This window comes from Gossypium arboreum, chromosome 11, assembly GCF_025698485.1.
Source record: "Gossypium arboreum isolate Shixiya-1 chromosome 11, ASM2569848v2, whole genome shotgun sequence".
NCBI lineage: Eukaryota > Viridiplantae > Streptophyta > Magnoliopsida > Malvales > Malvaceae > Gossypium > Gossypium arboreum.
In genome coordinates this window covers 103,439,293-103,463,352 of record NC_069080.1, presented here as the reverse complement: position 1 = coordinate 103,463,352, position 24,060 = coordinate 103,439,293, and the positions used below count along the sequence as shown (strand labels likewise).

The 24,060-nt window shown below is 31.1% G+C and overlaps 1 protein-coding gene across 1 annotated transcript; it reads right to left on the bottom strand.

Moving 5' to 3' along the window:
* Positions 1-7,614: 7,614 nt before the first annotated feature.
* LOC108473590 (cationic amino acid transporter 2, vacuolar) lies at positions 7,615-13,552 on the bottom strand. Its single transcript, XM_017775256.2, has 14 exons — positions 12,986-13,552; positions 12,180-12,381; positions 11,961-12,045; positions 11,656-11,796; positions 11,430-11,548; positions 11,254-11,350; positions 10,999-11,171; positions 10,839-10,905; positions 10,367-10,525; positions 9,440-9,698; positions 9,012-9,120; positions 8,423-8,535; positions 8,244-8,319; positions 7,615-8,135 (listed from the first exon to the last, which is right to left on the bottom strand). The coding sequence occupies exons 1-14, from the start codon at positions 13,143-13,145 to the stop codon at positions 7,979-7,981; spliced, it is 1,917 nt and encodes a 638-aa protein (XP_017630745.1). The 5' UTR covers positions 13,146-13,552; the 3' UTR covers positions 7,615-7,978.
* Positions 13,553-24,060: the final 10,508 nt, after the last annotated feature.

The following is a 24,060-nucleotide window of genomic DNA, read 5'->3' as shown; positions in this document are numbered from 1 at the left end:
TCAACTCCACTATGGAGGCCAAATATGTGGCTGCTTCTAAGGCTACCAAAGAAGCAATATGGCTTCACAAGTTCCTCATGGATCTTGAAGTCGTTCCTGGTATAGAAAAAACTATCACATTATATTGTGATAACAGTTCAAAAATAGCTAATATCAAGAAGAGGAAAACCATAAGAGAATGAAACATATTGATCGAAAGTATCATATCATAATAGAGGAAGTTGTAGACGAAATCGTGGATGTAATCAAGGTAGCATCTGAGGACAACCTTACGGACCCATTTACCAAAACTCTACTAGCTAAGGGTTTTAAGAAACACGTAGAGAGCATGAAAATGTGGAATATAGCTCATCTACTTCACTAGGGCAAGTGGGAGACTGTTGGATCTATTGCCCTGAGTGTAGTATATTTGTTTATAAACTTGTAATTTTTTTTGAACAGATTGATTAATAAAACAATTCATTGATTACATTAATATACTTTTTATAATTCTCCTCACATGGTTTTTGAATGCAAAGAAAAATGGAAGCAAATGTTGCCCGTTGGTTGTCTAAATTTTTAACTAATAGTAAGTGGTATTACATGGTCGGATCATAGTACGGAAAGACAACTTGTATTAGTAAACGAACCTAAATATGTCCTTAGTCTAATTGAAAATGAGCAAATCAATTAAAAGACTAATATGTCATCTATCAAGTCCAATTAATGAGATGCCTTGTTTTGGGCATCGGAGAGGATGACTCCTAGAAGATAGAGAGATAGATGTGACTAACTGGACTAACATACATTAGACAAGACCCAAGCAAGATAGATCCTGAATTTGTTTATGGATTTATTCACTAATGATGTTCATAGTGTAATATACCTAATCCTGAGTGGATGGCGAACTATGTATGTGTGACTCGTATACTTTGATGGAAGTAAAGCCTGAGTTCAAATAGATAAGGAACCAAAAGTTGGTGCATTGGGTGTACGATTTCTATAGTATGTAGCGTCATTCACAATAGTGGAACTCATATCCCAAAATATGGGTAAATGATATCCTCCCATGGGCATTACATGGTTGATGAAAAGTAAACGTGGTTATGGGTAATCCATCTTTGTGATGGATGACTTGATCACTATTTGATAGTGATTGACTTTTCATGAAGGAATATGTAATGGTTAACATGAGATAAAATAGGATCATATTGGGAGAACGGATATTATCCTAAAGAGATCAAGGATATCCTATTAGGGTAACACATTTATGACAAGGTCATTGACGAGCACTGAGTAGTTGCTTTTGTAATGGTATGTCATTGAGGAGAGCTCAAACACGATACTATAGTGGAATGACTTCATGACTAAATGAGTTTATACTTAATAGGTGAAAAATTGGAACTCAATTATAAATCATTTGAGCCTCAACTACATATGTCCAATTGGTCCTTCAGCTAGCTCGTTGAAACTAGAAATGAATTACATGTTTGAATAAAAATGAACATAATGAATAGGAAAAGAGAAATGGGAAACATTTAGGAATGATTGTGGTTTTCTCCCACATGGAGAAATGGAATCATTTGGAAGTGAATGTAGGTTTCCAAAAGTGAAAATAGAAATGAAAATGGAAATGATCCATTTACAATCCTATATGAATTACTTAAAAATGATTCGAAGAATGAGTTTATGTTTTTGAACTGTTTTGAAGCTCGAAAGTGAAAATAAATCAGTTGATCATGGTGAACATGTTGAGTTGTGAAATATTGAACATATTTTCTCGAAATTTTACCATGGGCAAAATCTCCAAAATTTTACTAGAGGTAAAATCGTCAAAATTTTGCTAGTGGTAAAATAGGGATGAGAAAATTATTTTATATATAACTATTAAAGTTTATTTTGGGAAATAGAAAAACTAAATCAAGTTGGATCACATTACAAAGCACTAGGTCAAAAAGGCCAAGGAAGTACTTGTAACTGGACCTAATGTGAGAGAGGCCCAAAAATCCCTCATGGACATGATGGGGGCGGCAACCCTCATAGGAATACTAGGGTGTGTCGTCTACCCTAGTCCTAGTCTAAGTAGAATGTTTTTCTATTTGAAATAAACCACTACAACTCAACAAGGGTTTTACGTTCTCTTCCTATAAACAGATGGCACTAGTAGAACTACTAACACAACTTTGAGATATTGTTATTTTACTAAAAAATAGAGAGAATTTATTCTCAACTATTACATATACTTTTCCGGAATAACAACTCTACCAGTTTCTATTAAGAAGAGAGAATTTTCGTTTTCACCCCAAAAGAAGACATTTTTTTCTAGTTTTGTGTTTCGATTCAATTGGTTTAAGCCCACACTTGAAGCAGTTCGTGGTACAAGAATAGCGGAGAAGATCGTTTGGTTTAAATCTAGGAACAACGAACATCCACTAAGCCAAAAACACATGTATGAATTCGGTTAAGGTTTATTATTATAAATATCACAAATAATGACAGTTTTCAATATTTTAATTTTTCACTGTGTAAAAAATTCATTTTTAAATCGGAATTTTTCCAAAAATTGGTATCAAAGTGCCATGTTGTGCTATATTTATGGTGTAAACCGAGATCGAATATCTTTCTCAATCTTGTTTGATTAATATTTGATAAGATGTGGCATTCTTGTAATTATTCGCATGTTTAGGGGAATGTATGTGAATAAATGCAATATTATATATATATATATATATTTGTTATATGATTATTAATTTTTTTGCCAAGGTTATGGTCCTTAGGAAATAGACCATGGGCTATCATTTCTACGTAGGATTATTTTTTATTTATAGAATTCTTATGAGCCGAAAACAAACATAGGACAAAAATATAATTTTTCTAAAAAGGTGTCCATGATGAGAAAAAGATGGAGCGATGGCTGTTGAAGACACAAGGAATGCCTTATGGAGAAAAACTATGTAGTTTTTATTTTCATTTATTTTCTAGAAATAGAATTATGGAAACCTTAACTAACAATTTTATTTTATTACTCATCTCTTTATATATTTGTTTAATAATTATTTATGATATAATTGTGATATATATGTATTAGATGATCCACAATTGATCTATTAAAGATAAAAAGTTTGGTAATGAGAAAATACATGTGTTGTATTGTTCTATTCACTTCTTTAGGTTATTCAATTACTGTGAGAAGTGTGGTAATAAGAAGGTGCATATCTAGGATCGAATATAGCAAGGAAAGGCTTGGTTTTTAAGTAGTCAAATATGACTCACCTCCCTTTCCTAGGAACCAACTTAGTGAATGATTCATATTCACTTCTTCGATTTTTCCCTTAAAAGAAAAACTATGGAGAATCAAAATTTTTGGATTGACTTATGTGAATAATTGAATGTGAATACTATAAATTTGATATAGCATGTCATTCATATATGAGATAAGCATATTATATAGTTTAGGAAAGAATGTCACATGTACTTGTCATGCATATATTGATCATAAATGATTGAAACCGAAAATTATAAAATTTTGCATTTATTTTTTTTAAAATAATGAGTGGGAAAAGGTTTCTAAATAAGACCTACATGCTCCATTAATGGTATCTTGTGATGGCATGGCATGGCAAGTGCACTACCCCACGGCAGAATTGCTATGTAGATTTCATTAAGGAGATTTCCTGAAAGTAAGAAGAATTCTCTTGTGACCAGATGATAATTGGACTGGCCCTTATGGTAGGAATTGTCATGTAATAGGTCAAGAAATTCTATCTTCAAAAGAGGAAAACTAGTCAAAGCATGCTACTTAGTGAGATTGTCCCAAGATGACTCATTTGTGGAGAATGATGCAATAGGTGTTGAGTTGATGGTTATACACTCAAGATCTTCTAGTTAACTAACTCCAACGGAGCTCTACTTAAGTGAGAATGATGGTCAAACGTTACACGATTATTAGTATGTGTTAATGCATAAGGAATTAGGTTCATGTACTAATTGGATAAAAATTCATGTTCTTACTAGTTGATCATGTTCACTCCACAGTGACTTGATTCAATGGTTGTGGGAATTATTATTGCAATGGCTTACAAATGTTTTCAAGGTTTATTATAACGTGCATGCATCATCTTAATGCATATCGTAATGTTCCAAAATGTTTTCAAACATTTGCTTAATACAAATATATTAATATATGAATTTTTTATTTTCTGTTCAAAAATGGCACCAACTCCCTTAGTGAACATACTCACTGAAAACAAATTAAAGTAAGGAATGGAAAAGGAACCTAGTAATTATCCTGAGCTGTGAGAAACTTAAAACAATCCTTGATATTAAGTGCCCTCCGGCCACTCAAGCTAAGGCTAGAAAATGCTGAGAAGAGTTTGATGAGATAGTTTGTTGCTATATGCTGGCAAGCATGACCATAGTACTTTATATAAGCAATTGGAGAGCTATAAGACATCTAAAGTGATTCTAGATAAGCTAGAAGATATGTTCAGAGGTCAAGTTTCCTTGGCTCAACAATCTGCTATAACTAGCTTAATGAATGCCCAGAAAAAGCCTGGTACTCCAGTCAAAGACCATATGATCACTCATTTTTTTCCAAGGCCACGAACCATAAGATCAATTTGGAGCAAAACACCCAAATAGAGATGGTGTTCAAAAGCTTGTCTAAGGATTTTACTAGTTTTCGAGCAACATATAACCTTGGCAACAAAAACTTGATGCTTACACAACTCATGAAGGAGTTACAATTCTATGAGTTGATATTGAACGATGGTTAGTCGGTCCAAAGAGAAGAAGTGAATATACTCGTCGCTTCTTCCTCAAAATGGAAAGGAAAACACACTAAGAAAGACCAGGCTAAGGTCTCTAAGCCACCACAAATGGAAAGAAAGAGAACCAGAAAGCCTAAAGACTTATCTAAGTCTAAATGCTTCTTCAACAGTAAGAAATAGCACTTCAAGGCAAACTGTAAAAAGTGGAAAGAATCCCTAGCTACCAAAGACAAAGGTATGAAACTCTTGATGATAGAAGCTTGTTTAGTGGGAAGACTTAATGGACCACTAGGTCATCGATTCAGGAGCCACTAATCATGTTTGTGTTTCTCTGCAGGGGTTCGAGGAGACAAAAGATCTTAAAGATAAGAGCTTACCGTTACAAACTGAGAAAGGGACAAGTATGGGAGCTGAAGCAATGGAAAATGTACATCTTTATTTTGATAATTTTAGGAAGATTAGTTTAAAAGGCGTTTTCTATGTACCAAGTTTAAAAATAAAAAAAAAACTTAATTTTTATTGCATGTTTATATAAAGACGGCTTGATTGTGACTTTTAATAATGGAATTGCAATATATAGAAATCATAATCTTATCTATAATGGATGGATGTCAAATAAACTCTCTTTATTAAACCAAAGATGTACGCATTGCTTGAGACTAAAATATCAAAAAAAAAACTTAAAACTTCTCACTCTAATGAGGCGTACCTTTAGCATTTGAGACTTGGTCATATTAACTGAAAAAGAATCACTAGACTTGTGAAAGATTGCATCTTAAGTTCACTTAAAAAATTGATCTTCCACAATGTGAATCGTGCTTGGAAGGTAAGATTACTAAGTGATCTTTTAATGCAAAAGGAACAAGAGCTGGAAAACCCCTAGAACTTTTGCACACTGACGTATGTAGCCCCATGAGCGTTAGTGCAAGAGATGGTTACGAGTATTATGTAATATTTATTAATGACTATTTTAGATATTGGTATGTATACATGATGCACCACAAAAATGAAACACTTGCTAAATTTAAAAAGTTTCGTGCGGAAGTGGAGAAACAACTAGGTTTAGGCATAAACACTCTTCGGTCTGATCCAGGTAAGGAATATTTATCTAATGAGTTTTTAGGGTACCTCATAGAGAATGGGATTCTATCCTAGTTAATCACGCTAGGCACTCCACAACAGAATAACGTGGCAGAGAGAAGAAATCGAACGTTGTTAGACATGTTACGTTTGATGTTAAGTTATTCGAAGCTGGCAATCTCTTTTTAGGGATGCAATGTACAAACGGCTTGCTATATTCTGAATGATGTACCAACTAAGGCAGTATTGAAAACCCCATACAAATTGTAGTATGACAAGAAGCCAAATCTTAATCATTTTAAGATTTGGGGATGCCCAACCACATATTAGATAAAGATGCGAGGAAGTTGGGCACGAACAGAATTATACATATTTATAGGATTTACAAAAGGAACAAAGGGTGATTTACACTACATTTGAAATTCTAATTAAGGCAATCATATGGGAATACAAACAGCAAATCCAATTCATTATTTAAAAAGTAGATTATCTGATTATCAAGCTTCCTTAAGTTTAATTAAGTTTTGAGTACTTTTTATTTAAGTTATGTTTACTGTAATTGTAGTTATTAACTTAAGAAAACAGCTATAATAAAAAAATACACATTATGATCATCAATCATTTAAAATACACTTTTTTTAATTATAATTTTTTATATTCTTTTATTGCCTTTTCTGCAGATTTTTGTCTTTTCTTCACGGTTGTTGAATTTTTAACATAATTTTTAATATTTTTAATAATTTATATTTATATTTAAGATTTTTTATTTTTAAGAATTATTGTTAAGAAAAATTTTAAAAAATGAATTTTAGTTATAGTTTAAGGATCAAATTAGTAATTAATCATTTAAATTAATATTCCACGTCACCATTTAACAGAAAAAAAATTAATGAAATTATTAATTTGTACGTTTCTAAATGTATAAAAGTTTATTTGTCTATTTTTTTTAATAAAGGGACTAAAATGTAATATACCCCTAAGTACAAGGAGTTCCTAATACTTTTACCGGAAGATTCCGCCAACCCTTGGAGAGTTCATTCAAACATTGAAGTTGATTTCTTCCCAAATGATTTACTTTTTATATTGGTTTTTTTAGGGGGTGAAAGAGAATAAAATATTCTTAGAAGTGTGGTTGGATGTTGACCACTTCGAATAATTGAATTTCATTTGAAACCCAACTGTGTTTTGATTGTAATATAAGAAGAGGAATTTTTTTCCGCATGATATTATATATATCCTCTCAAGTAATGGAGATTTTGTTGATGAAAATAAGAAGCCAACGACCACCATAAAGAAGATTGCGATCCTAAAGCTAAGAGAAGGAATTATTTTTATAAAATTTTTAATATTTTTTAAAATCATTTATACGCCTTAAATGTCAAAATCAATCTAGTTAAACCCAAAAGAAAAATGTAAAGACCAACATTACAATTTGATCAAAAAATTTATTTGAAATGATATAGCATACTTCGTCAACTTACTAACTGTTTAATCAACTTAAAATATAATAAATTACTAAATGTTTAATCAACTTAAAATATAATAAAATAATAAATCAATAACATCAATGATTATTTCTTTAAATTTAACCAAAATATAATTTAAAACATGCTTAAATATCTGACTGAACTCGTAATTTACTCTTCTAAAAATATCGATAAATCCTAATCCATATCCATAGATATACTTGTACGTGCTGCTAACAATAAAAAAAAAAACCACCAATTCCTAGCCTCCGTCCGCATTCTCCCCCCATTCCAGCACAAGCTGGCTAAGACTGTAATGGTTCTTTTCTTTTATTACTCCATTATCATTTATGTGATTCATTACTTCAAAGGCTAAAATTTCATCCCTTCACTTCTTGAGAGAGTGAAAAGAGACGAAAATCCATATTTAATTTACATTTTTAAATGAGTTTTCCCAACCTCAGGATACATATATGCTATATACAAGCTAGGGAGTGATTTAAGGTCACATCTGCCATGGCTGCCACAACAACTTACAAATACAACAAATTGGGGAAAATGGGATATATAAAAATAACTAAAAATTACAAACATTCAACGTTGAGATTCTTCTGCAAATACCAAAGACCACCAACCATTGGTTCCGACACATATTCCACATTGTTTCCTGCATTCATGGTGGAATTAAGCCAACGAGTCACCCGAGGATCGATAAATTTCATCCGCATGAGCTGCAGGCACATAGACTGCATCCAGCAGAGAGCTGTGGGATCGACCATAGAACACATATACAACCACCCCTATCAAAAGCCACACCGATACCCTAGCCCATGTTGCAGCCCTGATGATTGCAAAAAAAACAAAAAGATGAGAATTCCGGAAAGACCAATTTCGGTAGCATCCAAAGACTCGGAAAATAAATAAATATTACACTTATTTTGAGACTTACCCCAAATTGATGAGCAGGTAGACATTGATGAGAATGCAGACAATTGGTAGCAGTGGAACAAAAGGGCATATGAAACCTGAAAATAATATCAAATATTACCTCATAAATTGATTAAACCATTAATATAATGAGTACGGGAATGGCAAGCATCCATGAAATAGAGAGTGCTGAAAGCATACCTCCGGTATGGCCGAAATTATGCCTTGCATCATCTTGATCTATACAGGTGAGCACAATCAAACCAGACAGAAGAAGAACACCACCAACTCCGCAACATGTTAACCGAATAAGACTAGAGGAAGATACCAACAACCATCAAAGCCCAAAGAAGAAATTAGATAATGAAACAATTTGAGAAGATAAGATTCAATGGGAAGATAATAAAATAAATTGAATATTCTTCAGCTATATGTCACAAACCACTAATATGTTCATCTGGGCCTATTTTTCTATCATCCTGTATCAACAAATAGTGAACGTAATACATGTCCTCCAGCCAAGTATTGGAAAACTGGGTTTCAATGCCCTTGATCCGTATCAATGAATAACACCAGAGCACAGTAAATTTCCTCTCTATCTCCACTTTTTCATCTTTTCTTTTGCATAATTATTGTCAATACATTGGGAAAGTTCTAAACCACCTTTCCCGAACTTGCGACATTGAATGAAAAAGCTTAATAATGGTTAAGAGTAATACTAATATATTTGCCTTGATTTCATCCTGAAAAAAATAAAAGTAGTTCAACAACACAGACATGATCAGCCTACCTCGGAATCCACACATTTGAAGCTGCAAAGGTAAGGCCAAATGCCCCTACACATAATAACATTATGGTCCAACCAGCAATTTTTCGCCTGTTCTGTTCAGTGAGGGTCCCTGCAATTATCATTACAGACCGAGAGAATCAAGACTTCAAGAAATGCCAGTTCACGAAAAGCTTCACGCAACAAATGAAAGCTACAGCTATTACAGGACAGTCGCCACCCACTCCGAATTGAAAGGGGTTTCAACTTAAGTTCCAAAATATTCTATAAAATTACAACTAATCATTTCTTTCTCTTCTAAAAGCAAGGAGAAAGACTTCAAGCACAGTGCTTGCAGAAGCTAGCGATCAACCCAGACATTTTGTAATGATTGCTGAAATGAACTTAACACGATATCTATAACAAAACATGTCAGAGAGCAAGGAACTTACAATAAGCCTGAGCTTCTTGTTTTTCAATAATGGGGCAATCAACTACTACATTTTTATTGCCAAGCAAAGGCTGAGAACTGTCTACAAAGGTACTTGTCTCGGGGTTTTTCCCACTAATCCTCTCAGAATATCTTAATGTGACAGAATCAATAGACTCCTGAAGTGATGATGGAAATGGCACCTCATCAGGTGGGACATATCGAAGTATCAGCACGGAAATAGCTACCATAGTAAATGCAAGAAGCGTACCCACGCTGACCTGCAAAGGAAAGGCAACTTTTAGGAATTCTGTGTTGGCATAAGCATCCAAGGGGCTCTTGATAAAATTGAAACTTAAGCAGGAGGAGCCTGATTCATGGAAATCATGTGACATTAATCTTTGTGATAAAGCAAAGGCCTTTTCTGCAGAATATAAAACAACGTAACAAAACAAAACTTAGCCTTCTTTGCATGGAATCAAAACTCAAAAGAAACTAGGTCAGTAATCAGCCTATTAACGATGTATTGCAAACTGTAAATGATCAAACAACTTATAGCAACAATTAGAGATGCATCGTTATATGGTAAAAGTTCCCCTTTTTTAAATGCTATGTTATGCGAACTCAGGTGTGAGTGTCAAATACATGTATGTTTGGTCTTTTCTAGGTTGTCCAATGTACTTGAAGGGTCCTTGGAGTTCACAATGTCCAAATAAGTGTCAGACTCGTGCACTTCAAGAACAATGAAGAGCCAGAGCAACATTCAATTAACTAAGAATGAGTCACCATATTAACAAAATGCACTCAAGATCAAGTAATGCAAGCATTGCAAACACACAGCTGCATGCTTATATCAATGTTTAAATTTAGACAATAATAATGTGATCCAGACCATAAAATCCAAATAGGGAGGAAAATCTTAACCCAATTGCAAGAAATGCCTACTTACCATCCCTGCCAACTGTGAAACATCCATGAAGAATGACAAGGTAGCAGCAACTAGACCAGTTGCCAATGTGCTCTTGATAGGAACTTGGCTGCTTTTATTAACATCTGAAAAGAAGGATGGCAGCAAACCATCTCTAGCCATTGCCAAAAGAATTCGAGGCTGAAACACACAATAAATTAATCAAAAAACATAAAATAAAAAAAATTAAGATCTAAGATCAATCATGTAGGATTTAATTGCTAGCAATTTATTAATTATAAATTAGGACCACAAGCAGGTAATTAGAAGTGTAGACGACATAGCATTGAATATTTAGTTTAGACATACCATTACATTTAACATATCTGGCTATCAAGTTTATTAGTAGTAAGAAATCCTTATCGAATCCAAAGTGCTATAATAATTGAAAGGGATCTCAAGTGTAATTAAATCTTACATGATTGTACTGGTACCAGTAAAACTTGTTTCATACCTGAGGGAGAAGTGAGCCCATTAATGTTGAACAAAGAGCAGTAACAGCTCCAATGGTTATTATGTAACTGAAATCATAACAAGAAGGTTCCCCATGTAAAAAGGCTTGAGAAAATAAAAGACAAATAAATAAACACTTTGAATGCACCATGAATACTCACGCTGCCCATTGCATCCCATGGCTAGCAAAAGCAGATGAGATGGGAGTGTCAGGATCCATTGCATAATAGGGGACCAGACCAACAATCACGATAGAGACCAGCATGTACAATCCACAACAAATGGAGAGGGCTGTTGCAATACCCAAAGGCAAATCCCGTTGGGGATTCTTCACCTACAATACATGATTTCAAATATTTCATATCACTAGGAACAAAACTTCAATATGGAGTAAACTACTATAAGAAACCATATACCTCCTCGGCAGTACTGGCAACCGAATCAAATCCAATATATGCAAAGAAGACTGTCGCAGACCCAGCAAGCATTCCATCCACCCCAAAGGGAAAATACCTATGGGATAAAAACATTAAATAACAAATTTTGAACACTATCATATCAGCAAGGAAATACAGCATGAAATGCCAGTTACCCAGTAGGAAGTTTGTATCCAGCCCATCCAGTGTTGTAACCCAGATAACCTCCCGCCACTATAACAAAGATCATGGCACATACATTTGCAGTGGTGACGATTCCTTGTGCAAATGTACTCTGCATCAGAGGAGCATAGAGGTTTTAAATTTAAGGTATCAAAGTGGTCATCACCCACACACCAAAAAAGAAAATGGAAATGGAAAACGATAGAAGATCAACAGCACCTCCTTGATTCCCACACACAAGAGCCCTGTCACAATGAAAACTAGAATTGCGGCACATGGATCTACCACAACATCAAGCCCGGGAATATATTGACGAGATAGAAAAATAGGTAGGCTATCTTCACCCCCAAAAAGCAAAGCCTAGATCAAATATCAAAAGATAATTAATGAAATATAAATAGAAAATAATATAATGCAGCTCCCACCCACAAGAACCTCAAGTACCTTGACTCCAATCCCCGACCCAACAAACCCAGCCAAAAGGGAAAAAAGTCAAAAAAGTTCTACCAAGTAAATTCACAAACCAGATTAGGTGAAATGCCACGAGCAACAGCTGCACCACCAATTGTATACTCCAGTATCAGAGCCCAACCAATCAACCAGGCAACACTGCAAAATGACATTTGCTTGTATCAGAGGCTGGAAACTGATAAATCCATGAGAAACAAGATTGTACCAATAAAGCCACTGTTTTTCCCCTTCTAACAAAGGAACATATATCAACTTTTCAAATTGCAATTTACCCTTCACCAACACAAATGTATGAATAATGATAGGCACTGCCAGCAGACGGGCAACGACTAGCAAGCTCGGCATAGCAAAAAGCAGAGAGTGCAGCAGCAATTCCAGCTATTAGAAAGGAAATGGCAAGAGCTGGCCCTGAATGCTCTCTCGCAACTGTTCCAACAAGAATATAAACTCCAGCTCCAATTGTTGATCCCACACCTAATCACAAAGCACCAAAATTCACAATAAGCTATCTATTGTATATATAAAAATAAAAGCCGGGAAAAACAACATAATCTTAAAAGTAAAAAGAACTAAAACAAGGCAACCCTCCCAGCTAGAAGAAATAAAATCAAACCAAACATAACTCGAAAACAAGAATAGTCCCAAATCAATATGAGGAAATAAGTTTTTAAAAAATGGTAATTAACAACAAAACTGTGAATATCGATCCGAACCCATCATACAAAAATAAAAATAGAACCCGGAAAATTTAATATAAAACAACTAAAAACATAAAATCCGCATCAAAATTTCTCCCAAAACGAAAATAACTAAAAATAGAACAGATAATCGAATGTTCAGACTGCTATGAAGTTTAAAAAAGAACAACAAAAATACAAAAAAGGTCATCATAATTTTCCCCAAATAACAGCTAAGCAACACAGCCGATAATAAAAATAAAACACACACACACACACACCACATAAAAAAAGTTCAGGATCAGATCCCCCACCACCCACTAAAAACAATATTGAATTCTCCCTCCCCCTTTCCCCCCAGGGCAAAAGACTACCGCAAAAGATAAAACATGAAATAATACCAATTGCTATGAGATGTGGAACTGTCAACTCTTTAGCCAATTGATGATGACCAGAACGCTTGGAATGAGCGGAATCTACTTGTTTTCTTCTTACCAAACTCTTTAAACCACCCCATGAAGATCCAAACCCTTCCTTTTGGGAATCAACCAAAACACCCATGACGAATTTCCACCCAAATATAAAATTTTTAATTACTAGTATTTCACAAGCCTGGCTTTTGAAAAAAAAAATTTATGAACAATAAATTACTAGAAAGCTAGAAAAAAAAAAGAACTATTAACATTAATATCAGCCCCCTGAACCCTTTCAATATATAAATTTGGTTCAAAGCAACCTTTGAATTTTCTTATTTATTGTTGATGAAAGGGAAACAAGAGAGGCCGGCTTTAGAAGAGAGAACTTTTTTCTCTCTTTTTAAGCTTTTACTTGGTGGTGCTTCTGAGAAATGATGAAACTTAAGTTTCTAAAGAGTAATGAAACAGCCCGTTGCCCGTTGCCCGTTGCCCGTTGCCCGTTGATTAGGAACCAACAATAATCGGGCTACCCGAGAATGATTTGGATAATAAAATACTACCATACCACGTTATTTATTTATTTCTATCATGTTACTATGTGGCATGTATGTGGAAGTTTACATGTGGCAACTAATTAATTTTAAACCTTTAAAAATATTTTTATAATTCTTTAAGAATATTTTAATATTTTAAATTTTTAATAATTTTTTGTATTTTTATATATAGAAAATTTAATTCATTATTACTGTGATAATCCTCAGATATGTCATATTAACAAAGTTAACAAATAAGCTAAAAGAGTTTAAATTTTAAATAAAGAGATAAATAATTTTTAGTAAAGTTGGAGACCAAATAAATTGTTATACATTTAAATAAATAACAATAATTTCTTTTATTTTAAGGTACTATAAGTGTAATAAAAATACAAAAATATTTATAGTTTGATGAGGGTTCTAAATAATTCTAGCATTGCCTCCAAAAAACAGATATGTGCTTAAATAAAATAAATATTAGATTAGATTAGATTAGATAATTATCTTCTCTATATAATTTTGACAAGAAATTTTCAAATTTGTAAGGTATTATCTTTTGTAAAGGAAAGATTTTATCTTTTGTTTTATTTTAAACTTTAAATATATGTATATATATATATATAGTGGCAGAGTTAGGGGCTGACAGAGCTCCAACTCTCCTAAAACAGAAAATTTTTTTAATTTTTTTAATTTATAAAATTTTAAATAAAAATTTAAATTAATAATGGTAAAATTATATATTGGCCTCCTCAAAAATAATAAAATTTTAATTTAATTTTTAAAAATTATAAAGATATAAACTGTTAAAATTGTAAAATTACATTTTATTATCATAAAAAATAAAATATAATTTCATCCTCCCAAAAATAATTTTCTCGCTGCACCATTATATATATATATATATATATATATATATATATATATATATATATATATATATATATATATTAAATAGAATTTATCACATGCATTTACTATGAATTCGCGTTATTAAATCTAATATTTTGTAAGTTCATATCAATGGCCTAACTGAATAAAAGAAATTAAATAGAATTATTATAAAATGGATACAATTTTATTAATTTTTAAAAATAACATTTTAGAAAACTATACATCTTTTAATTTAAAAATACTTATATATTCTTTAAAAATTAAAACTTTTAGAACATAATTTCATTTTTCTTATATAAATTATCTAGAGAATGAGCCTACCAATTAAGAAAAAGAAATCAAGATACATAGACAGAGTCAAGGAGAAAATGTGTTGTATTAATTTGTAAGGCTTAATTTTTTTAATTTTGATAAGTATAATATTATTTTTATATAAATTGTATGCTTCATAATTTTTAGTAGCCAATTAAAAGCATAGAAAAATAATAGATTTAAATGTACTAAAATTTATATATAATTTTAGAATGTTTAAAAAGAAAGATAGACAAAGAAAAATCAAAATCCATGGAGATTAAATTTTTAAAATTTTAGGGTTTAAATTTTTATTTTGATATTATAATATTGTATTTTAAAATTTTTATGTTTTATAATTTTTAGTAAGCATCAATGCTAGGAGAAAATCGTAATTTTTTTTTCTAAATTTTCAATCTGTTATCAATTTGCTTCAGTCATTAACCGCATTTAAAAAAGAAAAATGTGGCAGCTGAGAGTGCATCACATCACTTAAACATTATTTTTCGAAAATAATTTTTTAAAAATGAAAAATTAGAAAGTTTCTCAAATTTTTAAAAATTCGAAAAATATAGAATTATATAAAATCTCAAATTTTAAAAATATTTACTTTTAAAAAACATAAAACAAAGAGAGAAAATAAAAACATAAAAATTATCAAACAAAAAATATAAAAAATCATCAACCAAATTCAGAAAATTCTCAAAAATTTTAAAAACTCATAAAAAAACATATAGAAAGTTATATAAAATTTCTAGAAAATAAAAATATATATTTTCTGTTTAAGAAATATATAAAGTTAGAAATAAGAGCAAAATTTTAAAAAATTTGTCAAAAATCCATAACAATCTAAAAAATAAAAATAAGAAAAAAATTATTAATAATTATACGGCTTAGCTAAAAGTTAAAAAAATGAATTTTTTTTCTCTATTGGGAGAAAACTAAAAACTATTTAGAAACTATTTATTTCTAAATGATATGAATAACAAAGCTCACCTGTTAGTTTATTTATAGATTTTAGAATAATACACTGTTATGAATATCTTATTTAAGTGGATGTCCATAATGATCAATATAAAGTTTTAATGTACTTTAAATTATAATAGTTATTAGAATTAGATATCTACTTCTATTATACTTCTTATGCCTATAAATAGAGATTACGATGAAGCATTGTAATCATCCCAATTAATTAATAAAGTACATTCTCTATTGCTTTCATATTTTCTTTGTTCTTTATTCTCTCCATCTCTCTTTATTTTATAACACGTTATCAGCACGATCTTACTCAAAGTGATAGTTTATTTTATCGACGATCAAATTTATCCTCCATGATTTTCAATTTCTTTGACGACAAGATACAAAGTTTTTACAGGAAGTTTCTTTTATTTAATGTTTCATATATGATTATTATTTTCTATTCTTCTTTCATTATATATTATCATTGTTTTGATTAACTTATTTTACCTTTTGATCAATAAAGATGGTGAAAGATTTGATACTGTTATCTATATGAAATCAAGAATACTTTCGAACTATCTTATACCTTCTAGTGATGACGGTGATGTTAAAGATCTTCAGGTATATTTTACTATGTTTTATTTATTATTTATTATAATTGAAAACTAATCATGACAACATGCATACATAGATTTTGGTTTGAGATCTCACGCATGTTTACGATGGTGATTATGAAATAAAGAATCTATTGGGATGTTTATAAGTCCATCCTACTAGATTTGTTGCATTCACCGAAGTGAATGTAAACATAAAGAAAATAAAATATATACTAGTGGACCACTAAAAGTGAGAACATAGTAATAAATAAGAGAACAATGAGAGTTCTCAAGATAAATTTTAAAAGGGTAAAGATAACTTATGTTATCAATGTGATATGAAAGATTATTGGCCACATATGTACGTGTACCCAAATATTTTGTTTCTGTTAATATTCTTTAAGGAATGTTATGAAAATGTAGTAATGAATTCTATCAATACAGATAGAAAATATTTATCTTATTTGGTACTGGAACAAGCTAATATTATTCCAATATTTGGTAGTACAAAATTAGTCGAGAGCTCTAGAAGAGCTAATATATTAATACCATGTGATGGTTAATCCATTGGTTTTAAAAGATATTCATAATGGATCTCATATTAAGGTTGTGAATGAGGAAAATATTATATTTCATATGAATAAAAAAAAAAAAGGATTGGGTTATTAATTTATAATCTTTGTGATATTCTTTTGTCATCATTCCTATTAAAAGGGTTGAAAGCAAAATATTTGATTGTGAAAGATCTACTTATGAGTAATAGAATATGATAATTCTATCTAAAGCTCGTTATGATTGGGATGCACTTGAAGTTGCAATTTTTTTTTTTTAGATATTTGAATATTTTGGCATATTCCCTGAAGCGAATATTGCATAAATTGTTTGGAAATTATATTTATTTTGTTGACTTAGTGACATTATAATATTCATATTGATTTAGACATTTCCAGTAATAGATGTCACAATAGCACTTATACGTAGATACAAAGTAAAAAAATGATAGTAAAATTATTAATTTGTTACAATTTAGTACAATTGAAACACATGTTAAAGTAAACCAGAAATTTACTAATACAAATGCATTTACTACTTGGCGTGTCCTGTTAGATCATTCTGGATCATATATAATGCAAAAATTAATTGATAATTCATATGAACATTTATTAAAGAACCAGAAGATTCTTTAATTTAAAGAATTCTCATTTGTTGCTTGTTCTCAATGAAAATTGATTCTTAGAAACTCATTCGTTAAAGTAGAGATTTAATGTCTTGTATTTCTAAAATGAGCATGGGTCCATTCATCCACCATGTGGATGGTTTTGATATTATATGATTTTGGTAGATGCATCTACAAAATAATCACATGCGTTATCAACTTGTAACCTGTCGTTTGCTAGATTGTTTGTTTAAATGATTAATTTCAGATTATGCAATTAAAACAATTCATCTTGCTAATGTTGGTGAGTTTACATCCCAAGTTTTCAATCATTATTGCATGTCAATTGGGATAAAGGTTGAACATTTTGTAGCTCATATTCACACAAAAAATGAGTTAGCTAAATTGTTTATCAAATGCCTCCAACTAATAGCTAAACCATTCTTATGAGAACTAAACTTTCTATTTTAACATTAGATTATGTTGATTTACGTGTTGTACGCATCAAGCTAATAAGTTATAATACTCCCCATTACAATTGGTTTTTTATCAAGAGCTAAATATTTCTCATCTTTGAATTTTTGTATGTGCATATATGTTCCAATTGCTTCGCCACAACGCACAAAGATGAGTGAATCCTCAAAGAAATTAATTACAAGTTCTTTTACATTATTAGATATTTTGAATGTATTCGAGATTCAATTATGACATAATTTGTGATTACAATTTTGATTCAATAGTTTTCCCGACATTAAGGGGAGAGAAATAATAACTTGTAATGAGTTAGGGGGAGAGTAATTTGAACCAGAAGTTCAATAAGGATAACTCATTACAAGTTAACTATTAAATATATTTACAAACTTAATGAGAATAACCAAGTGTTATATAGATTGATCGATTCCAAAGATAAAAAAATTCTTTTAAATGGTAATATAGTGGAAGTGGGTGCTCTAGAAGAGACCCAAGACATAACTAATAAGTAAAACTTCAAAAGAGATTTAGGTACCTGAAACTAAATTTTAAAATAATAAAAATAAGAGATCTCGATACGTTATGTCAATTCGAGAAAATGTGGAACTGAATAATAAAAGTGGTCGACAATGATTTTTCATGCAATATTATTATTGAAATAATAAAATAAAAGGAGGATCTTGAATAAATCTATTGAGAAATATAGATATGAAATAAATTGATCAAAACAGAAAGACGCAACTCAAGTACAATTAAATTTGTGGAGTTTTTGGACTAGTAATCCAAATATCTAAAGGTATAAAACCAGTAAGGGTGCAAATGAAGTAGTTTTGCAAAAGCGGAATAAAAATATGAAGTTTTTCGCTAAGTACTGGTATTGATTATGGAAAGATATAATATTGTTTTGTGGTGGATGCAATATCCTTTAAATATATTATTAATTTGACAATTCATAAAAGATTTAACTTGCATCTAATGGTTGTTGTTACAACCTTTATAAATCACTATATAGTAAAATTTATATTAAAATCCTTGAAGGATTTAGAATGCTAGAAGCATATTGAAATTCTCGGAAATTATTCATTTATATGAATTGAAATAATTTAAACATATGTGGTAAATTTGAGTAATTGAAGGAGGATTATAAAATGATCCAAAATACCTATTTATGTTTTTATATAAGAATCATGATTAAAGTTTGTTATGATTATTGTTGAATCTCTTGAAGAGATTAAAATATATTTCCCAAAATTTCCCTCACTCATGACTTTTAAAAGAATTGTGATATAAATGGCTAGCAAATACATTCAAATAGTCATTTGAAAAACTAGTATTCAAGATTGAATACGTAGAATATGAGAAAGTATGTGATGTTTTCATAAGGGGGAGTAAATACGCATTGTACTCTTTCTCCCTTAACCGAGGTTTTGTCCCATTGGGTTTTCCTGGTAAGGTTTTTAATGAGGCAGCATATTATGCGTATTATAGATTGTGTACTATTTTTCCCTCGTTAGGTTTTTATCCCATAGGGTTTTTCCTAATAAGGTTCTAACGAGGCACATTATCTATCAATGGACATCCAAGGGGGAAGTGTTATGAATATCTTATTTAAGTGGATGTCCATCATGATCAAGATAAAGTTTTAATGTACTTTAAATTATAATAGTTATTAGAATTAGATCTCTACTTCTATTATACTTCTTATGCCTATAAATAGAGATTATGATGAAGCATTGTAATCATCCCAATTAATCACTAAAGTACATTCTCTATTGCTTCGATATTTTATTTATTCTTTATTCTCTCCATCTCTCTTTATTTTATAACATAAACTAAATAAATTGTATATTTATCTAACATATAAATAACTATGAGAGAGAAGGCAATCTTGTTATCATTGTTTAGGTTATGACAATCATGAGAAAGAAGAAGAAAAAGTAAAGAAAAATATTTTGAGACAGGGGCAACGCCAGAATAATTTTTTAGAAGGGTCTAATGAAATTTTAATTTTTTATAGTCTATATATTTATATTTTTTAAAGGATTAAATCAAATTTTTATAATTTTAGGGGGCCAAAGTACAATTTTAACTTTACTAATTTAAAATTTTTAAAAAAAATTTAAAGGCCTAAATAGTAATTTTCCATTTTAAGGGGGCCGGGGCCTCTGCCAACCCCCTAGATTCGCCTCTGTTTTGAAAGTGTTTCTTGTTTTTATATATTATGTTACATAGCATAGTTATACTAGTATTAATATATACAATGATGGAAATTTACATAATTATGACAAAATAAATCCTAAAGATACTAATACTATCATAACACTCCTCAAGTTGAAGCATAAAAATCACAGGCTCCTAGCTTGTTACATATATATTGGATGCAAGGTTTTCTAAGAGCTTTAGTTAAAACATTTGTTAAGCGGTCACTTGAATGAATGAAGTTAGTAGCGAAACACCTAAACACAATCTTTTGCCTCACAAAACAACAATTAATTTCTATATGCTTTGTTCTTTCATGAAACATTAGATTCGAGGAAGTATGCAGTGCTGCTTGGTTATCACATATTAACTTCAATGGGTTGATGGTTTTTTGTTTTAATTCTTAAAGTTATTGCTTTAACCAAACTAGCTCACAAGTAACTAGTTTCATAACTTGACATTCAAATTTTGCATTAGATCTTACCACAACATTTTATTTCTTAATCTTCCACGATATTAGATTGCCTCCAAAAAGAAAAAAGTATACTAAAGTTGATTGTCTATTTGAAGGAGATCCTGTCCAACCAGCATCTAAATATCCAACAATTTGTGTACTTCCATAATCTTCATATTGTCCATTTCTAAGAGAACCTTTGACATATCGAAGAATATGTATTGTTGCATCCCAATAACTGTCACTTGGATTTTGAAGAAACTAACTAACCACACTTACAACAAAAGAGATGTATGGTTCGAGTGATTGTAAGATAATTAAGCTTCCAAACCAACCTTCAATACTGATTAGGGTCTTCTAAAAGCTCCCCCTGATATGGAACAACTTTGATATTAGGATCCATAGGAGCTTCCGCAGGTTTACAATCCAACATTCTAATTTTTTCCAAAATATCCAAACCATACTTTCTTTGGGAGATAATGATACTTTTTTTCCGACAAAGCCACCTAAATGCCAAGAAAGTGTTTCAACTTCACCAAGTATTTTGTTTAGAAATGATTAAATAGATGTTAATTGAGACATGAAATACTTCATGATTATCCCCTGTAATAGCAATATCATCCACATATATACAACTAAATAGATACACTTTACGCAATTGTTGTGACGATAAAAAACTGAATGATCTGCTTCACTTAGCTTCATTCCAAATTTGTTAATAACAACACTGAAGTGCTCGTTTCAAGCCATAAAATGATTCACGTAATCGATAAACTAAACTAGGCTCCCCTTAAGCAACAAAACCTGATGGTTGCTCTATATATACTTCCTCAATTAAATTACCATGAAGAAAAGCATTCTTGATATCCAACTAATGAATATGCCAATGGTGCATCACAACAAGGCCTTCAGCCAAATGAGCCTTCAGCCACTCTATCTTTCCATCAGAATAGGATTTAACTGCGTATAGCTGTCGAGAACCAACACTAATTTTATCCAATAATAAGTGAATCAAGTACCAAGTACGATTAGTGTGGAAGGTATTCATTTTCTCCACCATGGCTTGTTGCCAACTAGGATTCACTTTGTTGCACTAACAGTTTTAAGAAATGACATATTCAATAACAAAAAGGTGAAGGTATAGTATGAAGGTGATAAGCAGTTATAACTCAAAAATTTTAAATTGGATGAGGGTTACGAGAAGAATAGATATCGTTCAAAGGGCAATAGGTTTTCCTGCTTGGGGCATGACCGGAGATGGAGAAGATGACAGTTGAAGAAATGAGTCGCTTGGATTACACTCTTGCTAGTAGGACAAATAATTGATTGTCTATAGTAGACTTGAAGAGGTTTTGAAGGTAGGGTATAATCATAAGTGGAAAATATAAGAATAGGAAGAGTTTCGTCAACAACTTTTTGATCAATGGATTGAGAAGAAAAATATGGAGAAGTTTCAAAGATAGTAACATCTGTGAAAATGACATATTTGTTAGAAGTAGAATCATAATATTTGTACGCTTTTTTATTATGCAAGTACCCTAAAAAGATACATTTAATAAACTTTAAAATGAGTTTTTCTTTTCATAGAGTATGATTGTGAACAAAACAAGTGCGCCTAAAAACTCTTGTAGATAAAGGAAAAGGTCGTTGACATGGGAAAAAAAGAGAATGATGATTTTGATTTTGCAAAACAAAAGAAGGCACATGATTAATAAGATAGTGTGCGGTAAGAAAAATATCACCCCAAAAATGAAGGAGAACTTTTTGATGAATGAGCATAATTCGAGTGGTTTCAATGAGATGACAATTTCTGCATCTTGCCACTCCATTTTTTTGTGAGGTATAAGAACAAAATGTTTGATGGATGATTCCTTTAGATTTCATGAATTCTTGTATTGGAATAGAAGTATTGCATTTTTTATTGAAACACCAAATTGATTTTAAATTTCATTATAAAATTTCTTTGAATATATCAAATAATTCAAATATGTTTTTAATAAGAAATAACTAAGTGCAACAAGAATAATTATTAATTAAGGAAACAAAATAATTAAAACCAAAATTTGAACTAATATGACTAGGACCCTAAATGTTTGGATGAACAATACCAAATAAAGAAGAAATTTTAGAGTTTATTCACTTTAAGAAGGAAGCACGAGTATGTTTCCCAAGCTGACACGATTGACATTTTAAAGAAGATAATTTTGAAAGACTAGGAACCATCCTTTGAAGCTTTGAAAGACTGGGATAGCCCAAATGATTATGAAGGAAATCAACAAATAATTGAAGGCCAAAGTTGTAGGTGTAGTAGGTTTAGAAAGCTAGTATAATCTATGTTAGGGATAAACCCGATTAAACAACAAACAAGTAAAATAACAAAGAAATTGAAAAGATCGAACACAAATATTTTACGTGAAAAACCCCTTCCGAAGAGGATAAAAAACATGGGCAAAGATAATTTCACTATAACGACAAAAAACAAAGAGTGAAAAGATGGAGAAAAAATTAAACCCTAAAATAAGAACTTTCAAAACGTAAACACAAAATTCTCTAAAAGCCTCTAAAAGCTAATACTTAAATGTGTAATGGGTTATCTTTTTAGGGAAAAAAAGGGCCTATTTATAAGCTAAATTTATATGTCAAATAATATTAAAATAACCTACACTAATCAAAGCTTAAGTGGGAAACTAATTTTAAAATAACCTATACTGATCAGAGTTTAAGTGGGAAACTAAAAATATAATTTATGTGACTCAAGTCCTCCAATCATCTTCTTTAATCTTTGATCCTACACAGAAATAAAATGAGAAAAAAAAATTACTCGACAATCAAGTTGTTTAGAAAGCTTACTAATAGAAATCAAGTTATAAGGACAATCAGGGGCATATAAAAATTATGTTAAAGGTAAAGAAGAATGAGGCCAATACCTTGTACAAGGGTTTGAGATCTATTAGCTAAGGTAACAATAGAAGAAGAAAAAGGTGAAGTAAGGGTAAAGAAAAGATTTTTGTTACCAGAGATAAAATCAAAAGCACCAGAGTTAAGTATCCAAGGTCCATTCGAAGAAGACTGAGTTAGAAAAACAAAAGAATTACTTGACAGAGCAACTGAAGTAATGGTAGACATGTTTGTCTCGAAGCCTGACATTGTAGATACTCATCATAATTTGATCTGGACAACATGACAAATTTGGCACCCTAAGTATTAGTAGTTAGAAGAGGAAAAAGCTCGTCTCTTTAAACTTGGGCTACATATACAGTTGTTCGATTTTTGTAATAAGGCTTCCAATGTAAAGCCCAACAATTGCCACGTATGTGATCATTTTTGTCATAGTAAGTGCAACGAGGCTTAGACCTTTTTCGCTATCATTTTCAATTATCACCCTGTGGGTTAGTTTCCTAAGCTGCTAATATGGAGGATTCTACTTCTAATTGAGCTTGATTTGAAGAGATGTGAATTAGTCAAGCAATCACCTCACCAAGAGTAGGAATGGTTGGGCATGTAAGAAT

What these genes read in the sequence shown, in the direction of transcription:
- LOC108473590 (XM_017775256.2), bottom strand. Translation starts at nt 13,145, where the DNA reads ATGGGTGTTTTGGTTGATTCCCAAAAGGAAGGGTTTGGATCTTCATGG. An exon ending in TACATTTGTGTTGGTGAAGG is followed by an intron (nt 12,046 to 12,179) that starts GTAAATTGCAAT and finishes GTCATTTTGCAG; the next exon opens with TGTTGCCTGGTTGATTGGTT. An exon ending in CATGGGATGCAATGGGCAGC is followed by an intron (nt 10,906 to 10,998) that starts GTGAGTATTCAT and finishes TTATGATTTCAG; the next exon opens with TTACATAATAACCATTGGAG.